At 55.5% G+C, this 21,896-nt stretch overlaps 1 protein-coding gene across 20 annotated transcripts in view; it reads right to left on the bottom strand.

Annotated features, from left to right (window-relative positions):
• The window catches only part of PHLDB1 (pleckstrin homology like domain family B member 1), a gene marked incomplete at both ends in the record, with an annotated part of 51,510 nt that overhangs the window by 18,610 nt on the left and 11,004 nt on the right, over nt 1-21,896 (bottom strand). For 3 of the 20 annotated variants that reach the window (XM_080704914.1, XM_080704913.1, XM_080704911.1), the window contains 12 exons: nt 395-497; nt 613-753; nt 1,542-1,682; nt 1,998-2,159; nt 4,834-4,923; nt 5,044-5,154; nt 9,821-9,976; nt 12,963-13,100; nt 13,181-13,321; nt 13,702-13,983; nt 16,851-18,199; nt 20,063-20,183. In XM_080704914.1, the coding sequence (XP_080561040.1) occupies nt 395-497; nt 613-753; nt 1,542-1,682; nt 1,998-2,159; nt 4,834-4,923; nt 5,044-5,154; nt 9,821-9,976; nt 12,963-13,100; nt 13,181-13,321; nt 13,702-13,983; nt 16,851-18,199; nt 20,063-20,183 (2,935 nt within the window). Of the gene's footprint in view, nt 1-394; nt 498-612; nt 754-1,541; nt 1,683-1,997; nt 2,160-4,833; nt 4,924-5,043; nt 5,155-9,820; nt 9,977-10,277; nt 10,407-12,962; nt 13,101-13,180; nt 13,322-13,701; nt 13,984-16,850; nt 18,200-20,062; nt 20,189-21,896 lie in introns of those variants that run through there. The other 17 variants (XM_080704919.1, XM_080704918.1, XM_080704917.1 and 14 more) reach the window with 10 other exon arrangements.

The raw sequence follows: 21,896 nt of genomic DNA on the forward strand, positions 1-21,896 counted from the left end.
TGAGGGGAGAAAGAGGCACAGACATGGGCTTTCAAAACCACCAGGATGCCCACAAGCAGCAGGACTCCTGTGTCCCTGAGCCAGTGTCTCCTGGAACCATTCCTGGAGGTCATCAGATCCATCCCCTTGCCTCCAGACAGGGCAACATCTAACCCAAGTCAACAAGCACTTCCCTAACTGGCTGGGCTTTCTAGGAAAGATGATGTCACAGCTCCTGAGACCCTAAGTCCCCTATCCTGGAGTCTTCTGATAAATATCCAGGATGCTCTTCTTTGAGTGTCCAATAGAAACCCTCTCTACTCTTGCTCAGATCCCAGTTAAAGGAAAGACATCCTGCGAGAGATGTGGGTAGGCCCAGGGCCCGGGGAGCAGGGCTGGCACTGTGGCCACTCACCCTTCTGCTGCAGAGCCAGCTGGCGCTTGGTCTCAATGTCCTGCAACGTGGCTGCCAGGTTGCGAGGAAGGCTGCCTGTGCCATTCTGGGTGAGCAAGGAACTCTGCAGAAAGAATTGGGTGCTGGCACCTAGGCTCAGCAGACTCTGCGCCACCCCCACAACCTGCATTGAGAACTGGCAAGGAAGTCTCCACCCCCACCGCGTGCTGCCCTCAGACCTTTGGGGAGGGGCTTCGGCCAAGAGTAGCCACACTGAGCTGAGAGGAGGAGGAAGAGGACCCCGAAGAGGAAGGGAGGGGACCGCTGCGTGTCCGGGGCAGGGAACTGGTGGTCTCGCTGTCCATCTTGGAGCGGTAAACCTGGAGGGAAGAGATGCTACCCCGTGACCTCGGGATCCCCTACTGCAGCACCCCATGTAACCTATGCTGGCTAGGACCTGAGGTGCTTCCTGGCACCAGGCCGCCAAGGCCCTCTGGCTGACTACATGGCTGAGCCTCCTGGGCCAGCCCAGCAGGCAGAGGCTGCCAGCAGCTGCCAAGCCTCCTTTCCAGGCTGTTTCTCCCCAGCCAAACCCTGGCCCAGCTGCAGGCCTGAGAAAGGACCTGTGAACAGACCCAGACAAGGAGCTCTGTCAGGCAAGCAATCTATGCAGGAGAACAACTAGAGGCTCATCTCCTGGTCCCAGCTCTGCCAACAGGCTGTGTGACCTTGCATTCTGGACTGCAGCTGCCCTATTTGCCAAAGGAAGGAGCAGGTTGAAAATAAGTAACTGCCAAGCTCCCTCAGAAAACTGACATGCAGCAAACCCAGCCTTTGGTCAAAAGTCCCGGCTCTGCATACGTGATACACTTCCTAGCTGTGTGACCCTAGCGAGAATACTTATCTCCTCCAAGACCCAGCATCTGATCTGTAAAGCAAGAGTCCACATTGTTGGCCTGAAAGGCCTGCCTCAGTGATTTTATGAACCCAAATGTGGCAGTCTCCAGCCAGCCAGGCACACAGTAGGTGTGCCCGTGGAGAGAATAGAGAGATCCTCTCTGCCTTCTCAGGGCCCAGGCTGAGCTGAGTCCACTCCCCACGTTACAGTGTGTGGCTGGGGACCGGCAGGAGGCACTCAGAGCAGAGAGGAGGCTCCATGAGGGGTTACCTGCAGTTGGCGGGAAGCTTTGGCAGGCAGAGGCGGGGGAGAGGAGCGAGGGGAGGCTGTGGCAGGGCCCGTCCCCAGCCCGGCCATCAGCTCCTGGTACCACTGTTCTAAGTCTACAGCGGGGAGCAGCAGCTTCTCCATCTGGAGGGCAAGGGTAGAGAGAAAGGAGGGGAGAGGCGATGGGCAGAAAGAAGAAGAAAGGAGGAATGAAGGAAAGAGATAGGAAGGCATGTCAGGAGATGGACAGGAAGGTGAGGGAAGAAGGGAAGGGAGAAAGGAGCACAAAGAGAAGGAAGAGAAAAACAGTGAGACAACTGCCCTGAACGTGCTGTCGGCCAAGAGAAATGGCCAGGCACAACTCCCATCACAGACACGTGTGCCAGAAGCCAGCCAGAGCCCAAGGGCACCAGCGAGCACGGAGTGCCCAGGGACAGCAGGAACACACAGACCACCAACCTTGGGTGAAGAAGTGATGGAAGCGAAGGAGGAGGAGGAGGGCGGCACGGGAGCAAAGCGCATGGCGGGAACCAGGTCCCGGGAGGCAGAGGCCCAGGGAGGCAGGCCTGTGGGCCCAGGTGAGGTGCCCCACATCACCTTTAGCTGCTCAAGCGTCACGTACTTGGGGGAGGGGCAAATGCAGGAGGGAATATAAGAGGTTAATGGGGCTGGAACCTAAAGCTGGCCCTTCCCACAGGGGAGGGAGAGGTGCAATGCCCAGGAGAGCCAGAGTCTGCTCGGCACCATGCTCTCCTCCTAGAGGTGGTGCTCCCCCTTGTCCAGCAGGAGCGGGAGACAGCTCCTCAAGGTGCAGGGACATGGGGAGCTGCTCTCCTCAAACCCCTGAGCCAGCTGCCCTCCTTCCCTTGCTGAAGAAAGAGCCTGCTGTCCCGCTTTGGCCCCCAGGGGAAATAGAGGCCATTCTCAAGGAGGCCCTCTGGCACAGGCAGGCACACACAGTGGCCCATACCTCACTGCCAGGCGGGGGCTGGGTGGGCGCGCGGAGGGGGGCAGTAGAAGCACAGGGATCCAGGGGAGAGCACAGCTGGAGGACCTCTGCCAGGCTCACATACTCCTAGGATGCCAGTGGCGGGCAGAGAAGAGGTTAATGGTGTTTGACCAGGTCTCCACGTCCCACACTCCAAGCCAGGCACAGGGCCATCACTCCATGTCAATATAAAACTCAGTGCAGGAGTGGAGTGCTCAGGTGCCCACTGGGGCCATCAATAGCTAAAAGAGTGTTGGAGACTGGAAAAGATAGGCAGAACAATCTTTTATTCTCTCCCCCTACACACACACACACACACACAAGATTGGACCCATGTGTCACTGAGCTGCAACTCCAACCCTTTTGATTTCTATTTATTTATTTGGTAATAGGGATTGAACCTAGGGGCATTCCATTTCTGAGCAATACCCACAGCCCTTTTATTACTGCTTTTTCTTTCTTTTTCTTTTCTTTTTTTTTTTTTTTTTTTTTGCAGGTTTGGGGATGAAACCCAGGGCCATTCTACCTCTGAGCTACACCCCTGCCCTACTTTTTATTCTTTATTTTGAAGCAGGGTCTCACTAAGTTGCAGAGGGCCTCACTAAGTAGCTGAAGCTGTCTGCAAACCCCGATCCGCCAGTCTCAACAGCCTCCCAAATGCTGGGATTACAAGCATGCACCACCACGCCCAGCTTATTTCTTTTGAAATGAGGGTTCACTAAGTTGCTTAAGGGACTTGTTGAATTGCTGAAGTTGGCCTTGAGCCTGCAATCTTCCTGTCCCGGCATCCCTAGTACTGGAACTATAGGTGTGCACTACCACACCCAACAAGAACAGACTACTTAAGGCTACTCCTGATCTCTACTGTGGAGACCATAATGGCATTCAGTTGCTGCTCCAGGTATTTCCTAAAGGTCTATCCCTGTGTTGGCCCGGGCTGGGACAGGTGAAGGAAACCCTTTGAGAGCCCATTGAGGAGAGTGCCTACCTCCCAGAAAGCCCCTCTGTCTCCAGCACCCTGGGTATCCCCAGTGGGCCACATACATGCAGCATAGAGCATTAGTCACAAGGCTTCCCAGGGAAGAGCTGGAAACTGGCAGGGGAGACTGCAGACACCACCAGGCCTGAGCAAGACAGGCTCTGAGAACAAGGTTTTATCAGAGAACAACCAAAAGCCCTGGCAGGAAATGGGCCCACTGCTCAGGTAAGTGCTCAGAAAGACACCAGCACACTGGACTATATATAGGTTGAAAGGACTGAGACCGTCAGACTCCGCACGTATTCTAGAACTTAAGCTTCCCTAGGTGCGGGGCACAGCAGGCATCTACAGTGTCTCAATCAAAGCACAAGGTGCTCTGCCGGCCCGCTCAGGGCGCCCACCTAGGCCTAGCTCTATAGCCAGACTGTCCTCTAGGGGTCACAGAGCAGGAAAACAACAGTGTGCTGTGAAAGCTGGTGAGTGGCATGCAAAGCGCGTGCAATCAATATGCAAACCCGGGCTTCACTTTGCACAGGCTGCCTGGGCACTCTACAGACGGCAGGACGGCATGCTCACACAAACTGCCCAGCCAAAGGCTTGTCACCATGTGCCTTCCATGCTTTGGGGCAGAGCACAATGGAAGCAGTGGGATAAAGGGGCTAGAGGAATCTCCAGCCGGAATGGACGCTGGGAATACACCCAGAGCCGCAGTCCCCAGCCCCACCTCCAAGGACCTGCAGATGAGCAGCTCAGCCCACGAGGAGGGGACGTGGTGAGGACCTTACCCCTTGTGCTTGCCCAGTCACCCCCACCCTCCAGGCCTGGAGTGCTGAGCAGTGACAGAGATGGAGGAGAAGGTGGGAATGTAAAACACATCCCATTGGGGCCTCAGTGGCCCTGTGCAGACCTGGGGAAGAACTGCTTGAGCGGCCACACTGCCCACTTCTGAGTCAGCCAAGAGTCTAGTTCCAGACTGGAGCCGAGGGAGCACCAGGACCCCTAGAGCTCTATATTCCCCCTCGAGGTGAGTCCACCAAGCCCAGCCCCCTACCAACCTCTGGGCTGTCCAGCCAGGACCCTCAATTCCCCTCCACACATTTAGCCCTCAAATTCTGAGATCAGTGGCTTCCAAGAGCCCAAAGGCCACCAGAGGAAATAGCTGCTGGCCACAGAGGGCTATGGTGCAGCCCAAACGCTCAGGCAGGCCTCTCCAGTTCAGGGAGACTCCACACACCGCCTGTAGCTACCAGAGGAAGATGGCTGGTGTTGCTCCAGGCCCCCAGGCCCCCACCCCAGGCCTGAGGCTGGGGCTGACCCAGTCACGTTACCTCTTTGAGAGTGGAGGTGGTCTTTGGGAATGGCCTGCCCCCTGTGAGCAAGTGGTATCTCCTTTCCAGCGCGGCCAGCTTTTCTTTCTCCTGCAAGCCCAGCGAGGCAGAGTCAGAGAGAGGAAGGAGCAAGGGAGAGGAGACTACACAAAGGAGTCCCTGCTGGCCGCTCTGCACCCCGCCCCAGTCCCCTGCCTGGTGAGGGCCTACCTTCTGCAGCAACAGCAGGGAGGCATTCTTGTCTCGGGCCAGGCGCTCCGACTCCTGCACAGCCTGCGCTCGGATCTGCCCGGCCTGACTGTCCAGCAAGGCCAGGCGTTCCTGAGAAGACGGGTTTTTATAATTTTAATTTTTTGTGGTACTGGTGATGGAACCCAGGGGCCTTCTACTTCCAAGCTACACTCCCAGCCCTATTTTTTTTTTTTTCTCTTTATTTTGAAACAGGGTCTCACTGAATTGCAAAGGGCCTAAGTAGCTGAGGCTGTCCATGAACCGCAATCCTCCGGTCTCAGCCTCCTGAATGCTAGATCACCACACCCGGCTTCTCAGCCCAATTTTTTATTCTTTATTTTGAAACAGGGGCTCACTGAGTTGGAAAGAGCCTCACTAAGTAGTAGCTGAGGCTGTATGCGAACCCAGATCCTCCTATTTCAGCCTCCCCCAAAACTGGGATTATAAGCATGTGCCACCACATTGGGCTTTAAGGGTCTTTTGTGTGTGTGTGTGGGTCTGGGGATGGAACCCAGAGGCATTTGACCTTCGAGCTACACCCCCTGCCTTATTTTTTATTCTTTAATTTGAAACAGGGTCTCACTGAGTTGCAAAGGGCCTCACTAAGTAGCTGAGGCTGTCCGCGAACCGCGATCCTCTGGTCTCAGCCTCCCAAATGCTGGGATTACAAGCGTGCGCCACCACGCCCGGCTTAAGGGTCATTTTTTTTTTTAATCCACAAATGCGATCAGATCACATTTCTCCTCAAAATCGTTTGGTGGCTCCCCATTACTCACAGGACAAAGTCCAAGCTTCTTACCTCTCCCCTCTGCACTGGTCTTAACTGCTCGGCATGCCATGCTGTATCCTCAGATGGGCAGCCGTGGGCCCTCAGGCCTCCCTCATGCTCCCTTAGCTCAGAAAAGCTAGCCCAGTCTCCGCCGCCCCTCCCGAGCTGTCTCGCCCTCCAAGACCACACTGAACACCACCTCCTCTCCAAAGCCCTCCTTGATTGCCACCTGACTTCTTTGCTCCCTCCTCTGTCCTCGCATCATTCCACGCCACCCTACAGCCTTGTCCTACATTCTCTGTGGTTGATCTGTCTCTACCACCACCACCCAACCCCAAACTTAAGATCCCAGGTCAGGACCAGTGTCATTTCCATCTCTAGCCCCAACAAGGCTTGGTACAATGATTGGCTCAGCATTCCTGTGCTAGAAGGAAATAAGAAGACACTACATAGCTGGGCCTAACGGTGCATAACTGTGATTCTAGTACTTTGGAGGCTGAGACAGAGGACTGCAGGTTTGAGGACAGACTCAACAAGTAGTGAGACTCTTATCAACCTAGTGAGACCTTGATTCAAATGTTAAAAATAAATAGCCAGGCATGGTGGCCTACACTTGTAATTGCAGTACTTGGGAGGCAGAGACAGGAAGATCGGGGTTTATGGCCAGCCTCAGCTACTTATGCCCTCCACAACTTAGTGAGACCCTGTTTCAAAAATAAAGAATAAAAAATCAAAGCTGGGAGTGTAGCTTAGAGGTAGAATGCCTCTGGGTTCAATCCTCAGCACCACAGAAAAAAAATTTTAATAATAAATAAAAATAATAAAAATAGGGCTGTGGGTATGGCTCCGAGATAGAGTGTCCTTGGTACCAAAAAAAAAAAAAAAGAAAAAGAAAAAGACACTAAGGGTAAGGACAAGGGCCTGGGAAAATGGGGAAATGGGCTGGGCAAATGCCCAGAGGGCTTCCTGAAAGAGGAAACCACTACCCTTAGGAAATATACACGTAAGAGAAGGTATGAAAAAGGGGGCTGTCCTGAACCTGGGGTCAGCCCCCAAAAAGACTAAAGCAGACCAGGTAGTGACCCTCAAGGCAAGAACTGCTCTTTATCAAGAACCTAGAAGGAGCCAGACAGACAGTCTGTGAAGGCTTTACCTGTTACCTGCCTGCAGCCTCAGGAGGCAGGCACCATCAGACCTAATAGGGAAGATCACTGGCAGCTCGGGAGCTGAGGTCTCAGCTAGTAAGCGGCAGAGGGAGGGTTAGAACCAGACCTGCCGGATGCCAAGGCCCCTACTCTCACCCTCTCTATACCAGAGGACCAAAGAGCCGCAGGGCAGCCCGAGCTGAGGGAGGGCGCTGGCAGTGAAGCTGGAAGGGGAAATCTGACCCTGCCCCATTGCAGTGGCTCAGCTCATTTTCCAGGGGTCAGGGTGCATAGTCCACTACTGCTGGCTCCTCCCAGGCTCCCTCAAAGTGACTGGGTGAGCTGTCCCCCCTCACCAACACAGGAAATGCTCCTTGCTGAATTCTGTCCAGGAAGAAAGAGGAAGAGGACCTAAGCTGACGTGAGAGAGCACGGGCTGGCTGTGGGATCGACTCTGACTCTGAAGCCGACACTCCGGGAGGCATCAAGGAACTCTGCGGCTTCTCTGGCCTGCTTCCCTCATCTACAGAGTGGGGATAAGCACCTGCTGTGGGCCCACTCAGGATGGCCAAGGAAGCCGCTTGGCAGGGCGCCTGGCACATGCACGGGCCTGGGAAGTGCGGGGCCCCCTTTTTTATCAGCCCTACTCTGGCAAGTAGGTGCATCTGAAAGGTGGAGTAGCTCAGGGAGGGAGGGAAGCAGGGGGTCTGGCCTAGGGAGATCTGACAGCTCCTCACTTCCCAACAAGCTCCAACTCACCACGTGGGTCACTGCTCCCCATCTCACTGTCCTTGCCTTCCACACATTCCAGCCAGACAAGCTGCACACACATGAACCTGTGTGCACATCACACACGCCTCGGCTGCAGGATGAGCCACCAGGGCCACTGCCCCATTCCTGCCCTTGTGGGGTTTTGTTTTTTTTTTTGTTTGTTTGTTTTGTTTTTGTTTTTTTGTTTTTGGTACTAGGGATTAAACCCAGGGGCATTCTACTTCCAAGCTACACCCTTTTTGTTTTATTAATTATTTATTTATTCATTTTGTGGTATTGGGGGTGGAACCTAGGGGCCTTCTACCTCTGGACTATACCCCCAGACATATGTTATTTTTTATTTGGAAATGAGGTTTCAATAAGTTGCTGAGAGCCTAAGTTGCTGAGGCTGGCTTCAAACCTGCAATCCTCCTTGTCTCAGCCTCCTATGTCCTGGGATTACAAGCATGCGCCATCACACCTGGATTTTATTTTAAACAGGTTCTCACCAAATTGCTGAGGCTGCCTGAACCTCCGATCCTCCTGTCTCAGTCTCACAAATACTTGGAATTACAGGTGTGTGCCCCCACCTGGCTTCCCACACACATGTCCCACCATCTGAGCCTGGTCTGCCTGAGCTCAGGAGCAGATTATCACAGCATTAGCACACATGAGCCCACAGGGGCTATCTCAGGGCCGAAAACCAGTTGGACATCCTTCCTAGGGCTCCCAGATCTCTTTATGTGCCCAGCTCTCTAAGGGCAGGGCAGCGCTGAGGCAAAGCTCAGTGGTACAGCATGTGCTCTAGGTTCAATCCCAAACTCCAAAAAATAAAATAAAAACAAGGGCCAGATGCATAGGTACATGTCTATAATCCCAGTACTTGTGAGGCTGAGATAAGAGAATCACAGGTTTGAGGCCAGCCTCAGTAATTTAGTAATACTCTGTTTCAAAACAAAAAGTAAAGGCCAGGCATAATAGTGCACACTTGTAATCCCAGCATTTGGGAGAATGAGATAGGTTCCCAGAGAGCCTCAGCTATTTAGTAAGGCCATTTGCAACTCAGGGAGATCCTGTTTCAAAATAAAGAATAAAAGTCGGGCGTGGTGGCGAACGCTTGTAATCCCCGCCCTTGGGAGGCAGAGACAGGAGGATCAAGCAGGTTCAAAGCCAGCAACGCTGGCTTAAGAGACCCTGTTTCCAAATTAAAAAAGGATAAAAATTGGTCTGGGAATGTAGCCCAGAGGTAGAAGGGTTTCCAGGAACCCCAGTACCACCAAAAATAAATAAATAAACAAACAAACAAACAAATAAATATTAAAAATAAAGAAAAAAAATAGAACTGAGAGTGTAAATCAAAAATAGAATGCTGCCCCGCCGGGCGTGGTGGCACATGCTTGTAATCCCCGCGCTTGGGAGGCTGAGACAGATCCCGCAGGTTCAAAGCCAGCCTCAGCTGGCTTAAGAGACCCTGTTTCCAAATAAAATATAAAATAGGTCTGGGAGTGTAGCCTGGGGGTAGAAGGCCCCTGGGTTCCATCCCCAGTACCACAAAAAATAATAATAATGATAATAATAATAATAATAATAATAGTAGAATGTCCAGGGCAAGGCATGGTGGAACACACTTCTAATCCCAGCATTCGGGAGGTGGAGACCTCGGAAGATCACAGTTTGCAAACGGCCTCAGCTACTTTGCTAGGCCCTTCACAACTCAGTGAAACCCTGTTTCAAAAAATAAAAAGAATAAAAAATAGGACCAGGGGTGTAGCTCAGAGGTAGAATGCTCCTGGGTTCCATCCCTAGTACCACCAAAGAAAAAAAGTCCAATAAATACATACATAAGCACAAGGATGAGTCAAACCACCTCCTCTTCCTCCTGGTCTCCATCCTTCACTTCCTGGCCCCTCCAGCACTCAGCAGGGGAGGATGGAGGGAGCTGGGCTTAGTGACACTAGCTAGCCTGGCTGAGTGACCATCACGCTGCCTTTGGGTTTCACTTTACCCCTGAGGACATGGAAGCACCAGGTGGTGAAGTTAACTCTCTTGGGGTCACTGACCCATAACCAAGACACGAGGGAGAGGGGCCCACCTTCCTCTTGGCCACACTGCGCAGCAGCTCCGCCTTGCTCCGAAGCAGCCCCTGGCCGGCCAGCTCCCTCTCTTCCTCCACTCGGCTCTCCCGCTCCAACTGCTGGAACTCCAGATCCTCAAAGAGTTTGGTCTCCGTCTCTAGGGCATCTGCCTCCTTCAACGACAGTGACACTGGGATTGGGTGGTGCTCGGCATGCCACTCTGGGCCCAGAAGGCCAGGCCGCAGAGTCCGGAGTCTGGACCTGGGAGAGGGGGAAGGAACCTGCCCCCACCCGGGCCCTCTGCTCCACTGGGCCTGGAGCGCTGATCCCCCCAACCCTGCTGGTCCCCTCCAAGCCTCAGCACCGACCCTGGTGTCCGGCAGGTACTGCAGGGGCCAGGCGTCCCGTCCCACCGCTTGCCTCTCTCCGGTCTGGGCGGCCCGCAGGGCCGGGGAGGGGGCTGGGGGAACTGACCCTTCTCAGCTGCTCCTGTAACTGTTCCCGCACTGACTCGGGGCAGTTATCGAGCTGCGTCTGGAGCTCGGCGTAGAGCGCCTGGCGGGCCTCCAGGTGCCTCCGTCCCGCGGCCAGCTCCGCCCTCTCCTGGTCGGCGGGAGGGGAGGGAGGCGGGGCACAGGGGAGAGAGAACACACACTCCTCAACTCCGGCCCGCGGGGAGCGCGGCGGGGGGCGCGGGGCAGACCCAGAGGGAAGGAATTGGAGCAGCCAGGGAGGGCGGGACCAGAGCGAGAGCCGGAGAGGCCGGGCGGAGGTGTAAGCAGGGCCCAGAGACGCAGGGATGAGGCAGGGTGGAAATGTTGGTCTCTTGGAGTCCCTTGAGCTAGAAGTGTTTGCATAGGTACTAAGACCAGGTCTTGTTTCCTCTTAAAAAAATCAAGGCCAGCAGGGTGTGGTGGCCCACGCTTGTAATCCCAGCGCTTGGGAGGCTGAGACTGGAGGATCACCCAGGTTTGAAGCCAGCCTCAGCTGGCTTAAGAGACCCTGTTCCCAAATAAAATATAAAATAGGTCTGGGAGTGTAGCCCGGAGGTAGAAGGCCCCTGGATTTCATCCCCAGTACCACAAAAAAAAAAAAAAAAGTCAAGGCCAAAGCCACTTGGCAGAGCAAAGCCCAAAGCCCAGAGACCAACGTTTAACCCTGGGAGGAAGGGGAGGGAAGGGAAGGGTTACATCCAGGGGCTGGGTGTGAATGTTAGAGCTGCAGCGGTACAGGGAGAAAACCCCACCCAGCCCAACACCCTGGCCTCCCTCCCTCTCCTGCTGGGGTGGGCAGAGTGCAGGGGCTGTGGGCTGAACTTCAGCAGGGATGAGGGTTACAATTAGCTGGCCGTTGCTGTGGTAACAGGAGCCCCAGGAGTGAGTACCAAGAGGAGGTGGATGGCTCTGTCTAGGGCGAGATGACACCTCTGAGGGCGGGCAGGGGGACGAGGAGGAGCTGGTGAGTCAGTCCTCCAAAGGACAGGCAGAGGAGAAAGCAATTACTGATTCAAAAGCTAGAGCCACTGGGTAAGGACTGGGCAGAACCTTCCCCAACCACCTCCATAGCCACAGACCACCTGCAGGCCACAACCCTAAACAGCTGGACCTGGGGGCAGTCAGTGAGAAGTGAGGTTAGGCAGGCTTCTTCTGAAATGCCTGGCCTGGCCCTGGAGTAGCCACTAAACTACACTGTGCCCAGTCACCCACCCACCCATACACCCATCTCCAAAGAGGCCAGGATCAGGCCAGTTCCTGGGATCCAGGCACATCTCCACCCTTGTGACACTTAAAAAAAAAATACCCTATGTTCTAGGTGGCCTTTAGAGACCAAAGGATGGCTATGGGGAGCCACCCATTCTTTCTCAGACTGGGGTTTCTGCATTTGGCAAAGCTAGGATGGGTAGCCATGGGTTGGCAGAGAGGCCCTGTTAAAGCCCTCCAAGGCCATCCATGCCCACAACCGGACCTCCTTACCCTTCAGCTCCAGGCTCCAGAGGACTGATGAATGGACAGGAGCTGGGCCTGCCTCCCTCTGCCCTGCACTGTCCTAGAGGCAGAGCCCAGGCCTTTCCAGGGGGAGGAGCTGTTCTGGCCAGGGAGCTCTTGAGCCAAGCACTTCCCTACCCTTATACCCTCCTGCCAGTGCCCCACTCTGCAAAGTTTAGCAGCTGTGCCCTCCTGCTGGTTGCTTTCTGATCAAAACCAAGGGGTCCCCCACCAAGAAAAGGAGGAGGCATCATTAGAGGGGAGAGGCCAGGGGCACAAAGGCACCCAAGAAGTTAGTGCAAAAGCAGGCATGTCCTGCCTGGATGGCCTGGAAGTTAGGGGCATGCGGAGAGCCCAGCATGGTGATTAGAGGGGCGTTAGTGCAGGCCTGGTTGGCAAGCATAGAGTTAATTTGGCACAGAATTTGGGAGTGTGGTTTTGGGGGCCAGAGCCAAAGCTCAAAGAAAAAAAAAAAAGGGTCAAGGATATTTAGGATCTTCAAAATTGAGGGCAAGAGGAAGGCACTCAAAAAAAAAAAAAATACAGAAGCACAATTTAATTCTTGAAAAAATACTGTCAAATCCAGAAAGAGATGACCCCTCTCCACTTCAGAGCTTTTGGCACGGTGTTGGGCATCTTGGGCATGGCTGGCACGGCCCCTGTGGGATGCAGCGGCCCCTGCAGGCTGGCACGAAATCTGAAAGGGGCAGGGGCAGGAGCTGGGACCATCTGGGATGGAAGACTACAGACTCTGAAGACTTGAGGGTGGCAGAGGCCTGCAGGCCATCTCCCAAAGACCACACCCTAAGCACCTAAGGCATGCTCAAGGGGGCTAATCTCCCAGGGTAGACCAAACCTGAACCAGCCCTAGCACCAGTCCCCTACATAGGCTGTGCTCACTGCCCAAGGAGGACATGGACACTTCCTAGAAGGGCCATGAAGAGCCCAGAATGGCAGGCATCCAGAGGCAGCACAGAGACCCAGACAGAGACCACAAACACCAGCCCAGCCCCTGGCAGCACCCTCCATGTTGGTACCTTCCAGAAAGAGCCAGAAGCTACCTGGTATGGAGGACAGATGATGAGCTGAGGGGTCCAGAGCCCCAGGGAAGGCACTGCTCTTTTTCTCCTGGGCCACAGGTACCCAGCAGTGAGCTGGGCCAGGTATGGGTTACCTTGTCCCTCTCCTTCTGGAGGCCTTCCTCCAAGGCCACCAGCTTTTCCTGCAGCTGGTCCACCGCCTTCTGCTCCTTCTGCAGCAGTGCCCGCTCTGCCTCCCTCTCCCCCTGCAGCAGCGCCCGCTCCATTTCAGCCTGGGGGCAGACCAAGGTCCTGTTAAACCAGTGAACCCAGGCCTCTTCTGGTACCAGGTCCCTCCCAGCCGCCAGCTCACCTCTCGTGCTGCCTCCTGCAGCTGCTGCTCCAGCTCCTTCACACGAACCTTGAGCTGCTCAACACACCCCAGCACCTGAGCCCTTTCTTCCTCCAAGGCCAGCACCTCTCCCTGCAGCTTGGTGCTAGGTGCATTCTCATGCTGGAGGGAGAGAAGGGAAGTCACCAGCCTTCCAGGATCAGACCAAGAGACCAGGCCACCTGTTCCTTAGGGCACCTGGAATGGGGAGCTGAACTGGAGGCCACACTCCTCCCTGCCAGGGAAGTAATAAGGGTTCAGCTACAGGGAATAAAGATTTACCAGAGTGCCAGGCCTGGGTGGGGCCCCAAGGAAAAGCAGGTCATAGAGCATATTTATAGCCTGGGGAAGTCTTGGTCACCTCCCTTCTCTGCCTGGCCGCCTCCTTTCTACACCTCTGGGTCTCCCGACTCTTTTCAGACTTCATCTTTTCATCACTTGCCCCTCATGTGGCACTCCCACCAGTCCCTACCCAGCCTGCCCCACCACCGGGCCCAGCCCACCTCCTGCTGGGTGCTCTCAGTGCTGCTGCACTCCTCCTTGAGATTCTCCTCGTCTGAGCGGTCCACGCCCTCCCACAGGCGCTGGGCAGCCCCTCCAGGCTCTTCACTGCTCCGCCCAGAGGCCACGAAGGCCCCTGCCAGGCCTCGCGAGGGCCTCCGGCCTGCAAGAGCCAATGCTGCGGCGGCCTCCCCGATGCTGGGCAGCTCCCCAGCCTCGGGTGCCCTGCCAGCACTGCTGTACTCGGCACACAGGTTCAGGATGGTCTCCAAGCGCTGGCGTTCCTGGGGAGGGGGCAGAGTAGGGCATGAAACACGACCAGAGCCAGGCTGTGTCCTAGCAGGAAGGAGAGCTAGGACCATAGGGGCTGAGGCCCAATGTCAAGTCAGGAGCTCTGACCCCAAGATCTGAGGGGGCGTAGGAATGAGGGCACCCCCGAGTTGGGCATGGGGAGCCAGGCTGTGTGCCACCTGCCCAACTGGGTCCAGCCCCTCCCATTTTCCTGCTTCTCCCCCCCCCCCATACTTAGATGGAACCCAGGGGCATTCTACCTCCAAGCTACACCGCAGCCCTATTTTTTATTCTTTATTTTGAAACAAGATCTCACTGAGTTTCAAAGGGCCTCACTAAGAGCTGAGGCTGTCTGTGAACCACCATCCTTCTGTCTCAGCCTCCCGAATGCGTGCACCACCACGCCTGGCTTCCTTTCCCTTTTCATTCTGTCCCAGCATGGGGTTTCATCGTGGCCACACAAGGACACACCCAAATATACATAGGACCACACACAGATGGTGGACCAAAGGCCACACGAGACATAGATCTGCTCAGGTGCTCAGCTGATTCAGTGCAGGCAAAGGGGCACCGACACTCAGGCAAGTGCAGACACCAGCCCCAGCATGCACAAATGTGCACTCACAAAGATAAACACCGCCTGCACACCACTGGGTGGGCACCTACAGACAGACAAGGCCAGCGGGTAGACCCACGGGCCCACAGGGACCGGACGCTTAGCCTAGGCACATCTGGAGGAGGGGCAGAGCTGAGATATGGTCCTCCTGCTCCCCCTCTCAGCTCCAAGCCACCCTCAGGCAGCCTTGGACTCCTCACCACCCGTGGGCTGCTGCCAGTCCTTGAATGCCTGGGCCCAAGTAGGAATGCGCCATGGCGCTCCCTGTGTACCTACCCAGGGACTGTCACCTCTCAGGGCCCAGGAGGCAAAGGAAGGGTAGCAGGACCATGTCCCCAGCCTGCGTCTCCCTCTCTATTCACAATACTCTAGCCCTGAGTCCTGGCCCCCAGCCTCCTGTGGCTCTCTGGGGTCACTGGACCGCTTTCCGGGTCTTCCACCACCTAGACTTTGCCCATGACTCCCCAACACTTACCCAGGTTCCCTCCTGCTGCTTGCCCAGTTCCATGGCAAAAAGGCACAAGAACCAGTCTCAGTACAGGCCCCCGCCCTAGGACCCAGATAAGCAGCCGGACTGCTGTGGGAGGGGCCCCTGGCAGCAGCCTCCAAGACTTAAAGTGGCAGGTGGGGCAGGTCAGGACTGGTGGAGGTGTGCGGCTGTGTGTGGGAAGGGGTGGGGAGGCTGAGCAGAGCAGCTGGGGAAGGCAGTGCCTAGTTCACAGGAGGAGGGAAAGACTGGGGATCCTACCTCCCAACCCGCAAAAGCACACTGGCCAGCCTCATCCCAAACTGTCTCCAGGCAAGCCTCCCCAGACCAATCCCAGGGTTCCTGGGCCCCCAAGAACCCTGTGCTTCTGTCCCCAAGGGAAAGAACACAGCATCCATTCTCCTGTCCGTGGATTCAAGTGTACAGTGCACCACTAGAGGCCCCTCCCCCAGCTCTCCACTTAGCTGGGGAATCCTGGCCCCACCCAGCTCAGATGTCATCCCCAGGACAGCTGTCCAGAGCCACACCATACCCATGAGGACAGTCACATCACAGGCCAGCCAGGGACCATCCATCCTGTTCTCATCCCCTCCAGATGGTCCCACCAAGCCAGGTGAGCAGTTCCCACCCACTTGTGTATGCCAAAGAAAGTAAGAAAGAAGGACCAGGAGCTTTTGAAAAGAATAAGACTCAGCTGGGCACACCTATAACTGCAGTACCTGGAAGGCTGAGATAGGATCATAGGTTCGAGGCCAGCCTCGGCAACTTAACGAGGCCCTCAGCAGCTTAGAAAGATCCTGTTTCAAAATAAAAAATAAGCCGGGCGTGGCACACGCTTGAAATCCCCGCACTTGGAAACAAGAGGATCACACAAGGTTCGAAGCCAGCCTCAGCTATTTAGTGAGGCTCTCAGCAACTTAGTGAGACCCTGTTTCCAAATAAAATATAAAATAGGTCTGGGAGTGTAGCCCAGAAGTAGAAAGCCTCTGGGTTCCACCCCCAGTACCACCAAAAAATAAATAAATAAAAAATAAGAAGAGGGTCAGGGATGTAGCTCAGAGGTAGAATGCTCTTGGGTTCAATTCCCAGTTCCACATACACACACAAAATAAACAAGCCTCAGAGATGGAAAGACAGGAAACTTGGGTTCCAATTCCAGCTCTGATAGAACTCTCTGTGTCACCTTAGACAAATCTGTTTCCTCTCTGGGCCCCAGCCTTTTCAACTTCAAAACCTGCTTCTCAACCTGAGAAATGCAGGACCTCACCATAAATATGGTATGTTTTCCTACACCATCACTGCACGCAGATAAATAATGTGAAATCTAGTTGGGTGCAGGGCGCACTAATGTAACCCCAGTTGTTTGGGAGGCTGAGGCAGGAGAATTGCAAGATCGAGGCAGGCCTGGGCAACTTAGTAAGGCTCTGGTGCAAAAGAAAAAGAAAAAGGGGCTGGAGTGTAGCTCATAATTACAGCACCCCTGTGTTCAATCCCCAGTACCATACACAAAAATGTGAAACCTACATTTCTATAAACAATGCTATGTTGAAAAAATGATACAAAAAAAAATTAGTAAGAATTTAAAATAAGTCCTTAGAGATTTCAAAGAAAGCTCTTCTTCAGGAGACCATAACAATGAGACACTGGTCACTGAGGCATGTCTCACCAGAGGGCCTCTCTCCCTCTTGCCAGCTGGCTGCCCACACCCTGGCAGAGACTCCACTGTGGACAGCAGCAGCCCCCCAGCCTTGGCTCACCAGCCTCTCCATCTCCTGCTCCCGGAGCCGCTCTTGGCGCTGCCTCCGGTGGTACTCCAAGAGGTCATCCTCGTTGTCGCTGATCTCCGTGATGCTATTCTTCCGCTCCCGTGTGACAGGCAGCCTCAAGTCCCCAGTAGACAGCTTCCTCTGGGTACGGGGGCTCTGGTGGGGCGAAGCCCCAGTAAGAGAGCCCAGACTGTAGGCTGGGCTCAGCCTACCACTGAAGCTCCCCTTTCGGGGTGCCAGGGACTCCCCCAGTGTGGGCGAGGGGCTCCGGGTCCTGCGCCCCCGCACTCCCAGTGTCAGGGAGAAGTTCTCTGCTGAAGCCCCATGGGCTGCCCAGCGCCGGGATCGCGGACTCTCTGCTACCTCTCTGGTGAGCTTGGGATCTGGGGTGGTCCTGGCAGGTACCGGGGACAGAGCTCGCCGGGACAGAGATGGGCTTAAGGGAGGGAGTTCTCGCATGCTGTCCAGGCCCCGCCGGCCCAGGCGGGGACTCTCAGGAGGCTGCAGGGTGCGGGTGGCTGGTCCATCTGAGAATGTCCGGCCCACCAGCTGGCGCGAGGGACTGGTTGTCATCCCATGATCAGTACCTGGAGGCTCGCGGAAAGGGCTCGGAGGGCGGTCCTGTAGTGTGCCAATCTTGTTGCGGGGAGCAGGGACTGGTGGCTGGAACTGGGGGCTGCCGGGAATGCTGGTGGGCTGGCTTCGGGCACTGGAAGCTGGGTATTCACTCAGGCTAATAGCCACAACGGGCACCTGCCCACCCAGCCGGGGGCTCTCAGTGGCTCTACAGGCCTCTGCCAAGACTGTGGCTGCAGGGCTGTCAGTCAGCAGACCCCGGAGGCCAGGGCTGGGAGGCCTCTCATGACCACCTTTCCTGCCCAGCCGGGGGCTTTCAGAGGAGCGAGCACCGCTCGGGCGGGACTGTGGGGGCTGCAGGGCAAGATGGTAACTGGAGGAGCGGGCAGGCACCAGTGGGGGCACAGAAGGTGCCAGCTCCTGTCCACTGGGGGAGTGGCTGGCACAGCTTCCACTGCTGGCTGGTGAGGAGAGTGGAGAGAAGGCTGGAGAGGTGTTCTCATAGCTGGAGCCTACAGACATGGCCCCTGGGCTGGTGGGAGGGGACAACAGGTAGCGTCCGCCGTTAGCCATTGGCGACAGTGGGGAGGTGGCAGCAGGTTTTTTGCCAGCAGTTCCAGGCTCCTCAAGCACCAGAGAGTCCATGATTTCCTGCAGGTCCTTCTCAATGGAGCTCACCAGGGAACTGTGGCTGGCACAGGCGGAGGGGCCGCGGGCCACAGGCTGTGAGGTGTGGTTCCCATTCAACAGACTTTCTGACTCTGCTCAGGAGAAGCACAAAGAGGCCTCAGGCTCTGGGCTCTGACTGTGGGGGGCCAAATATGACCTAGCAGGAGGGCAGCCCACACTCTTCCTGGCACAACAGGGCTGCTAAAGCTCCGAAGAAGCTGGGAGACCTGGGGTTTGGCACCAGCCAGCTCTGCAATCGCAGCCAAGTCACTTACACTCACTTTCCCCTCTAAAGGAAGAGGATGACAGGGTTCTCCTGGCTCTAACATTTATTTATTTATTTATTTATTTATTTATTTATTTATTTATTTTTGGTGGTACTGGGGTTCCTGGAAGCCCTTCTACCTCCAGGCTACACTCCCAGACCTATCTTTACATTTTTATTTGGAAACAGGGTCTCCTAATCCAGCGCACGCGGCTGGCTTCGAACCTGCGCGATTCTCCTGTCTCTGCCTCCCAAGCGCGGGGATTACAAGCGTGCGCCACCACGCCTGGCAGGCTCTAACATTTAATCACTCAGGACACAGTTAGAGACAATGCAAAGAGGTCCAATCCTAGTTTTCACCAACTTGTCCCAAGACTAGACTCCTCCCTGCCTTGGTTTCCCCTCTTCCCCTCCCTCTGTTTTGGGAACAGGTGGGCATTCTACAAAGGAGATGGGGGCCTACTGTGGAGTTGGCCAGAAGTTCCAGGGCCTCCTAGTCTAAAAGGACATCAGAGCCTCCCAACCTACAGTCAGAGGCCTAGGGGAAAAAACAAAGCCTCCAGGCAGGGCGAGGGTGTGTGCTGCACACTTGGTCCAATCAGAAGTAAGGGAGGGATCTAGTGCTAATGGCTGGTTCCTGGAAGCCCTGCTGGCTTGCCAAGAGGTACAGCTCTGTGCCTCCAATTATCCCATTAAGCCACGCCAGCAAGAGCCTGCCTTTGCTGGGGCCCCAGTCCATGTCAACCAACCAGAAGTTCCCAGTCCCTGGAAACACTGCTCCAAACAGTGGTGACCCCAAACATGCCGGGGAGTGGCAGGACAAGCCTGCAGTGGGGAGTAGACTGGGAACCCAGGCTTCTGGGCCCTCAGGGAAAAGAGGAGGGGTCGGCAGGGAAGGGAAAGCCTTTGCAAGACTGAGTTTGTGTCCAAAATTATGGGACTGTGTAGGGCCCAGGCAGAGGAGTTACCATGGATACCGGTGATCCCCGTGACCACTCACCTTTCTTCAGATACATTCAGGCCAGTGACAACCATTCCACCCGGCCTACCTGATACGCATATCCACCTACCCCATGCCACACTGGCACCGTCACCCCACAGACATCTGAAGGCCAGTGCAAAGTCTGGGTGGCAAACCCCCTGGTGCCTTCCTGATCTGCACCCCACCCCCTAGGCAGCTGGCTGAGTGGGGCCATGCTGGTTCCTAGAACAATCAACGATTCTCCTCTGGGGATCAATAATTCACACACAAACTGCAGCTGCTCCTCTGAGTCATCAGCGGGCACAGCATGGCCTAAGGGCTGAGCAGGGACCAGGGACGTGGTCACCAGCAGGTGGGACCCACCAGGGCTTACGGGTTCAACCTAATGCTCAGGCTGCATCCTTGAAGGAGACGCTTCTTGTGGTGACACAAAAGGGTGATGGTGGTGTCCTAGACACTGAGTGGTATCTTCTAGGGCAATAGGGTTCAGACTGGCAGAGCCCTCAACCTCTCAAGGCACATGATTTCTCAATCCAGCCAAGCAACGTTGCCCCACTGCCTGGCATTTTCTACCAACCCAGTGCAGGTGGCAGTGAGCCCAGAGTGTCGACACTGGCCTGCCCTAACACCCAAAAGTAGCAGGAGTGGACAAGGGAGCCTATCCAAGGGGTACCATCAACCTATCCACCCCCCGCCCTGACCAACACCTACCAGAGCCAGGGCTGTAGGGGGGCCCAGAGGCCCGGCCCCCTGCTGGAATCATGCTCTTCATCCACTTGGCTTCGGCCGGGTGGTTAAAGCGGAGGAAGGTGCCCTGACCCAGGCACAACATGCAGCCTGCAGAAAAAGCAAACGCTTACAAGGGGCAGGCAGGGCTGAAGCCACCCCCAGCCCCAAAGAGCCAACTCCACCTGCACACCTGGCCCTGCCCGTCCCTGAGATGGGTCCCTCAGCACAGGGCAGAATGGAATGCACACTGGTGGGCGAGTCCCAAGATGAGCACCCTCTCCTAATTCTTCTTTCTAGCTGTGGGATCTTCGAGTAAAGTACTTCAACTCCAAGTCTATTTCTCTCAGGAGAAAAAGGAAACAATGCCGCTGAACGTGCAGGGCTGAAAAGATCACCTACGTGAAAGTACTGTCAGTGAAGAACACAGACGCTCCTGTCCCTTCATCCCAAGCGGATTCGGGCACCATCTAATTGTCTCGAGTAGAAGGGTTAGTTGGAAGACAGCAACTTCCAGAGTCACACAAAAGCTCTGAGATAGGAGCAAGGGAAAACCATAGATGGGTCCTATGCCTTCCTGGGGGCTCATCATTATTTCGGCTCCTTCTTGCTAGGTGGTCTTAGGAGAACTGCCACCCTCTCTGGGGAGTTTAAGGAGCACCCACCTCCCTTTTTCTTTCGGAGAAGCCACCCTCTGGCTCACCTGGAATCTATCCAGGCCTAAGCCGCTAGACCTGGCTTCAGCCAAGCACATTCCCAGGCAAGAGACACAAGCCTAGTCCTGCCCAGGAAGTGCAAGTGCACAGGAGGGGGAGGATATGTGGGAGCCAGAAAATGTAGCCAGCGGCTCAGGAGCATGCAGAACAGCAGGTGTACCCCCAGGCACCTAGGCCTGGCTGCCAGAACCCCGCCTCCTGGCCATGCCAGGTGCCAGCGGGTTCCTGAAGAAGAAGCTACGCCAGGAATAGCCAGAGCCCCTGGTGCACTCTACCACCCACCCTTCCAATTTGCCTACACCCCTAACCCCAACCTCCTGTCAACCAAATTCAGTGCCACTTGGCACCCTAAGCTTCATGCCAGTCTGAGCTAAGACTGGCAGAGAAGTCTGCATTCCTGGACGCTGAGACAGTTCAGCTCTGGCAGGCTGCAAGGGCAGAGGGTGTCCCAGGCCACGTGGGGTCTTTGGCAGGCCCCTTACTAAAGAGCTGGAGAGCCCGTTCCTAGGACCCTGGGCACTGCCATGGGGGTGAGGAGACAGCAGGCTGAAACGCCCACAGCGGATAATCATAGTAGACAAAGCCACTCACAAGCTCGGCACACCCACAGCCCTCCTAGGCAGGCAGCACCAACAATTCTAAAGGCTGATGGGTGGTTGCGAAGGGGCAAGCCTTCCCCGCCAAGCCGCCAATCAGAGGAGCCGATCCCAGAGTAATCATAACTGGAATAAATAATAGTCAACCACATGTCCACCTAATTACAACCACAGCTGTTTCAGAAAAAGCCCTACCAAGCCCCTCTCTTTCCTTTCAGCCATTTCACCAGCTAATGATGAGCTTCAAGGGTCTAGACAGACCCACTCAACTCTAGGTGGATGGAGGTGAGCGTTTGGGGGAGCTTGACTGCTTAGTCCAGGCTGGGAAGAAGGTGGGAGTCTGGGTAGATTCCATCCTGAGCAGTGCCAGGCCCACCCATGAGGCTGTGGGTGTGGAGGTCCCTGCCCCACCGCTCCCCCAGCAGTGGGAGTGGCCATGATGCCTGGGGCTATATATAGTGATGCCAGGCAGCAGAGTTGTAGCTGTATTAATAGAGGGGTCGGAGG

This window comes from Muscardinus avellanarius, assembly GCF_963383645.1.
Source record: "Muscardinus avellanarius genome assembly, chromosome: 1".
NCBI lineage: Eukaryota > Metazoa > Chordata > Mammalia > Rodentia > Gliridae > Muscardinus > Muscardinus avellanarius.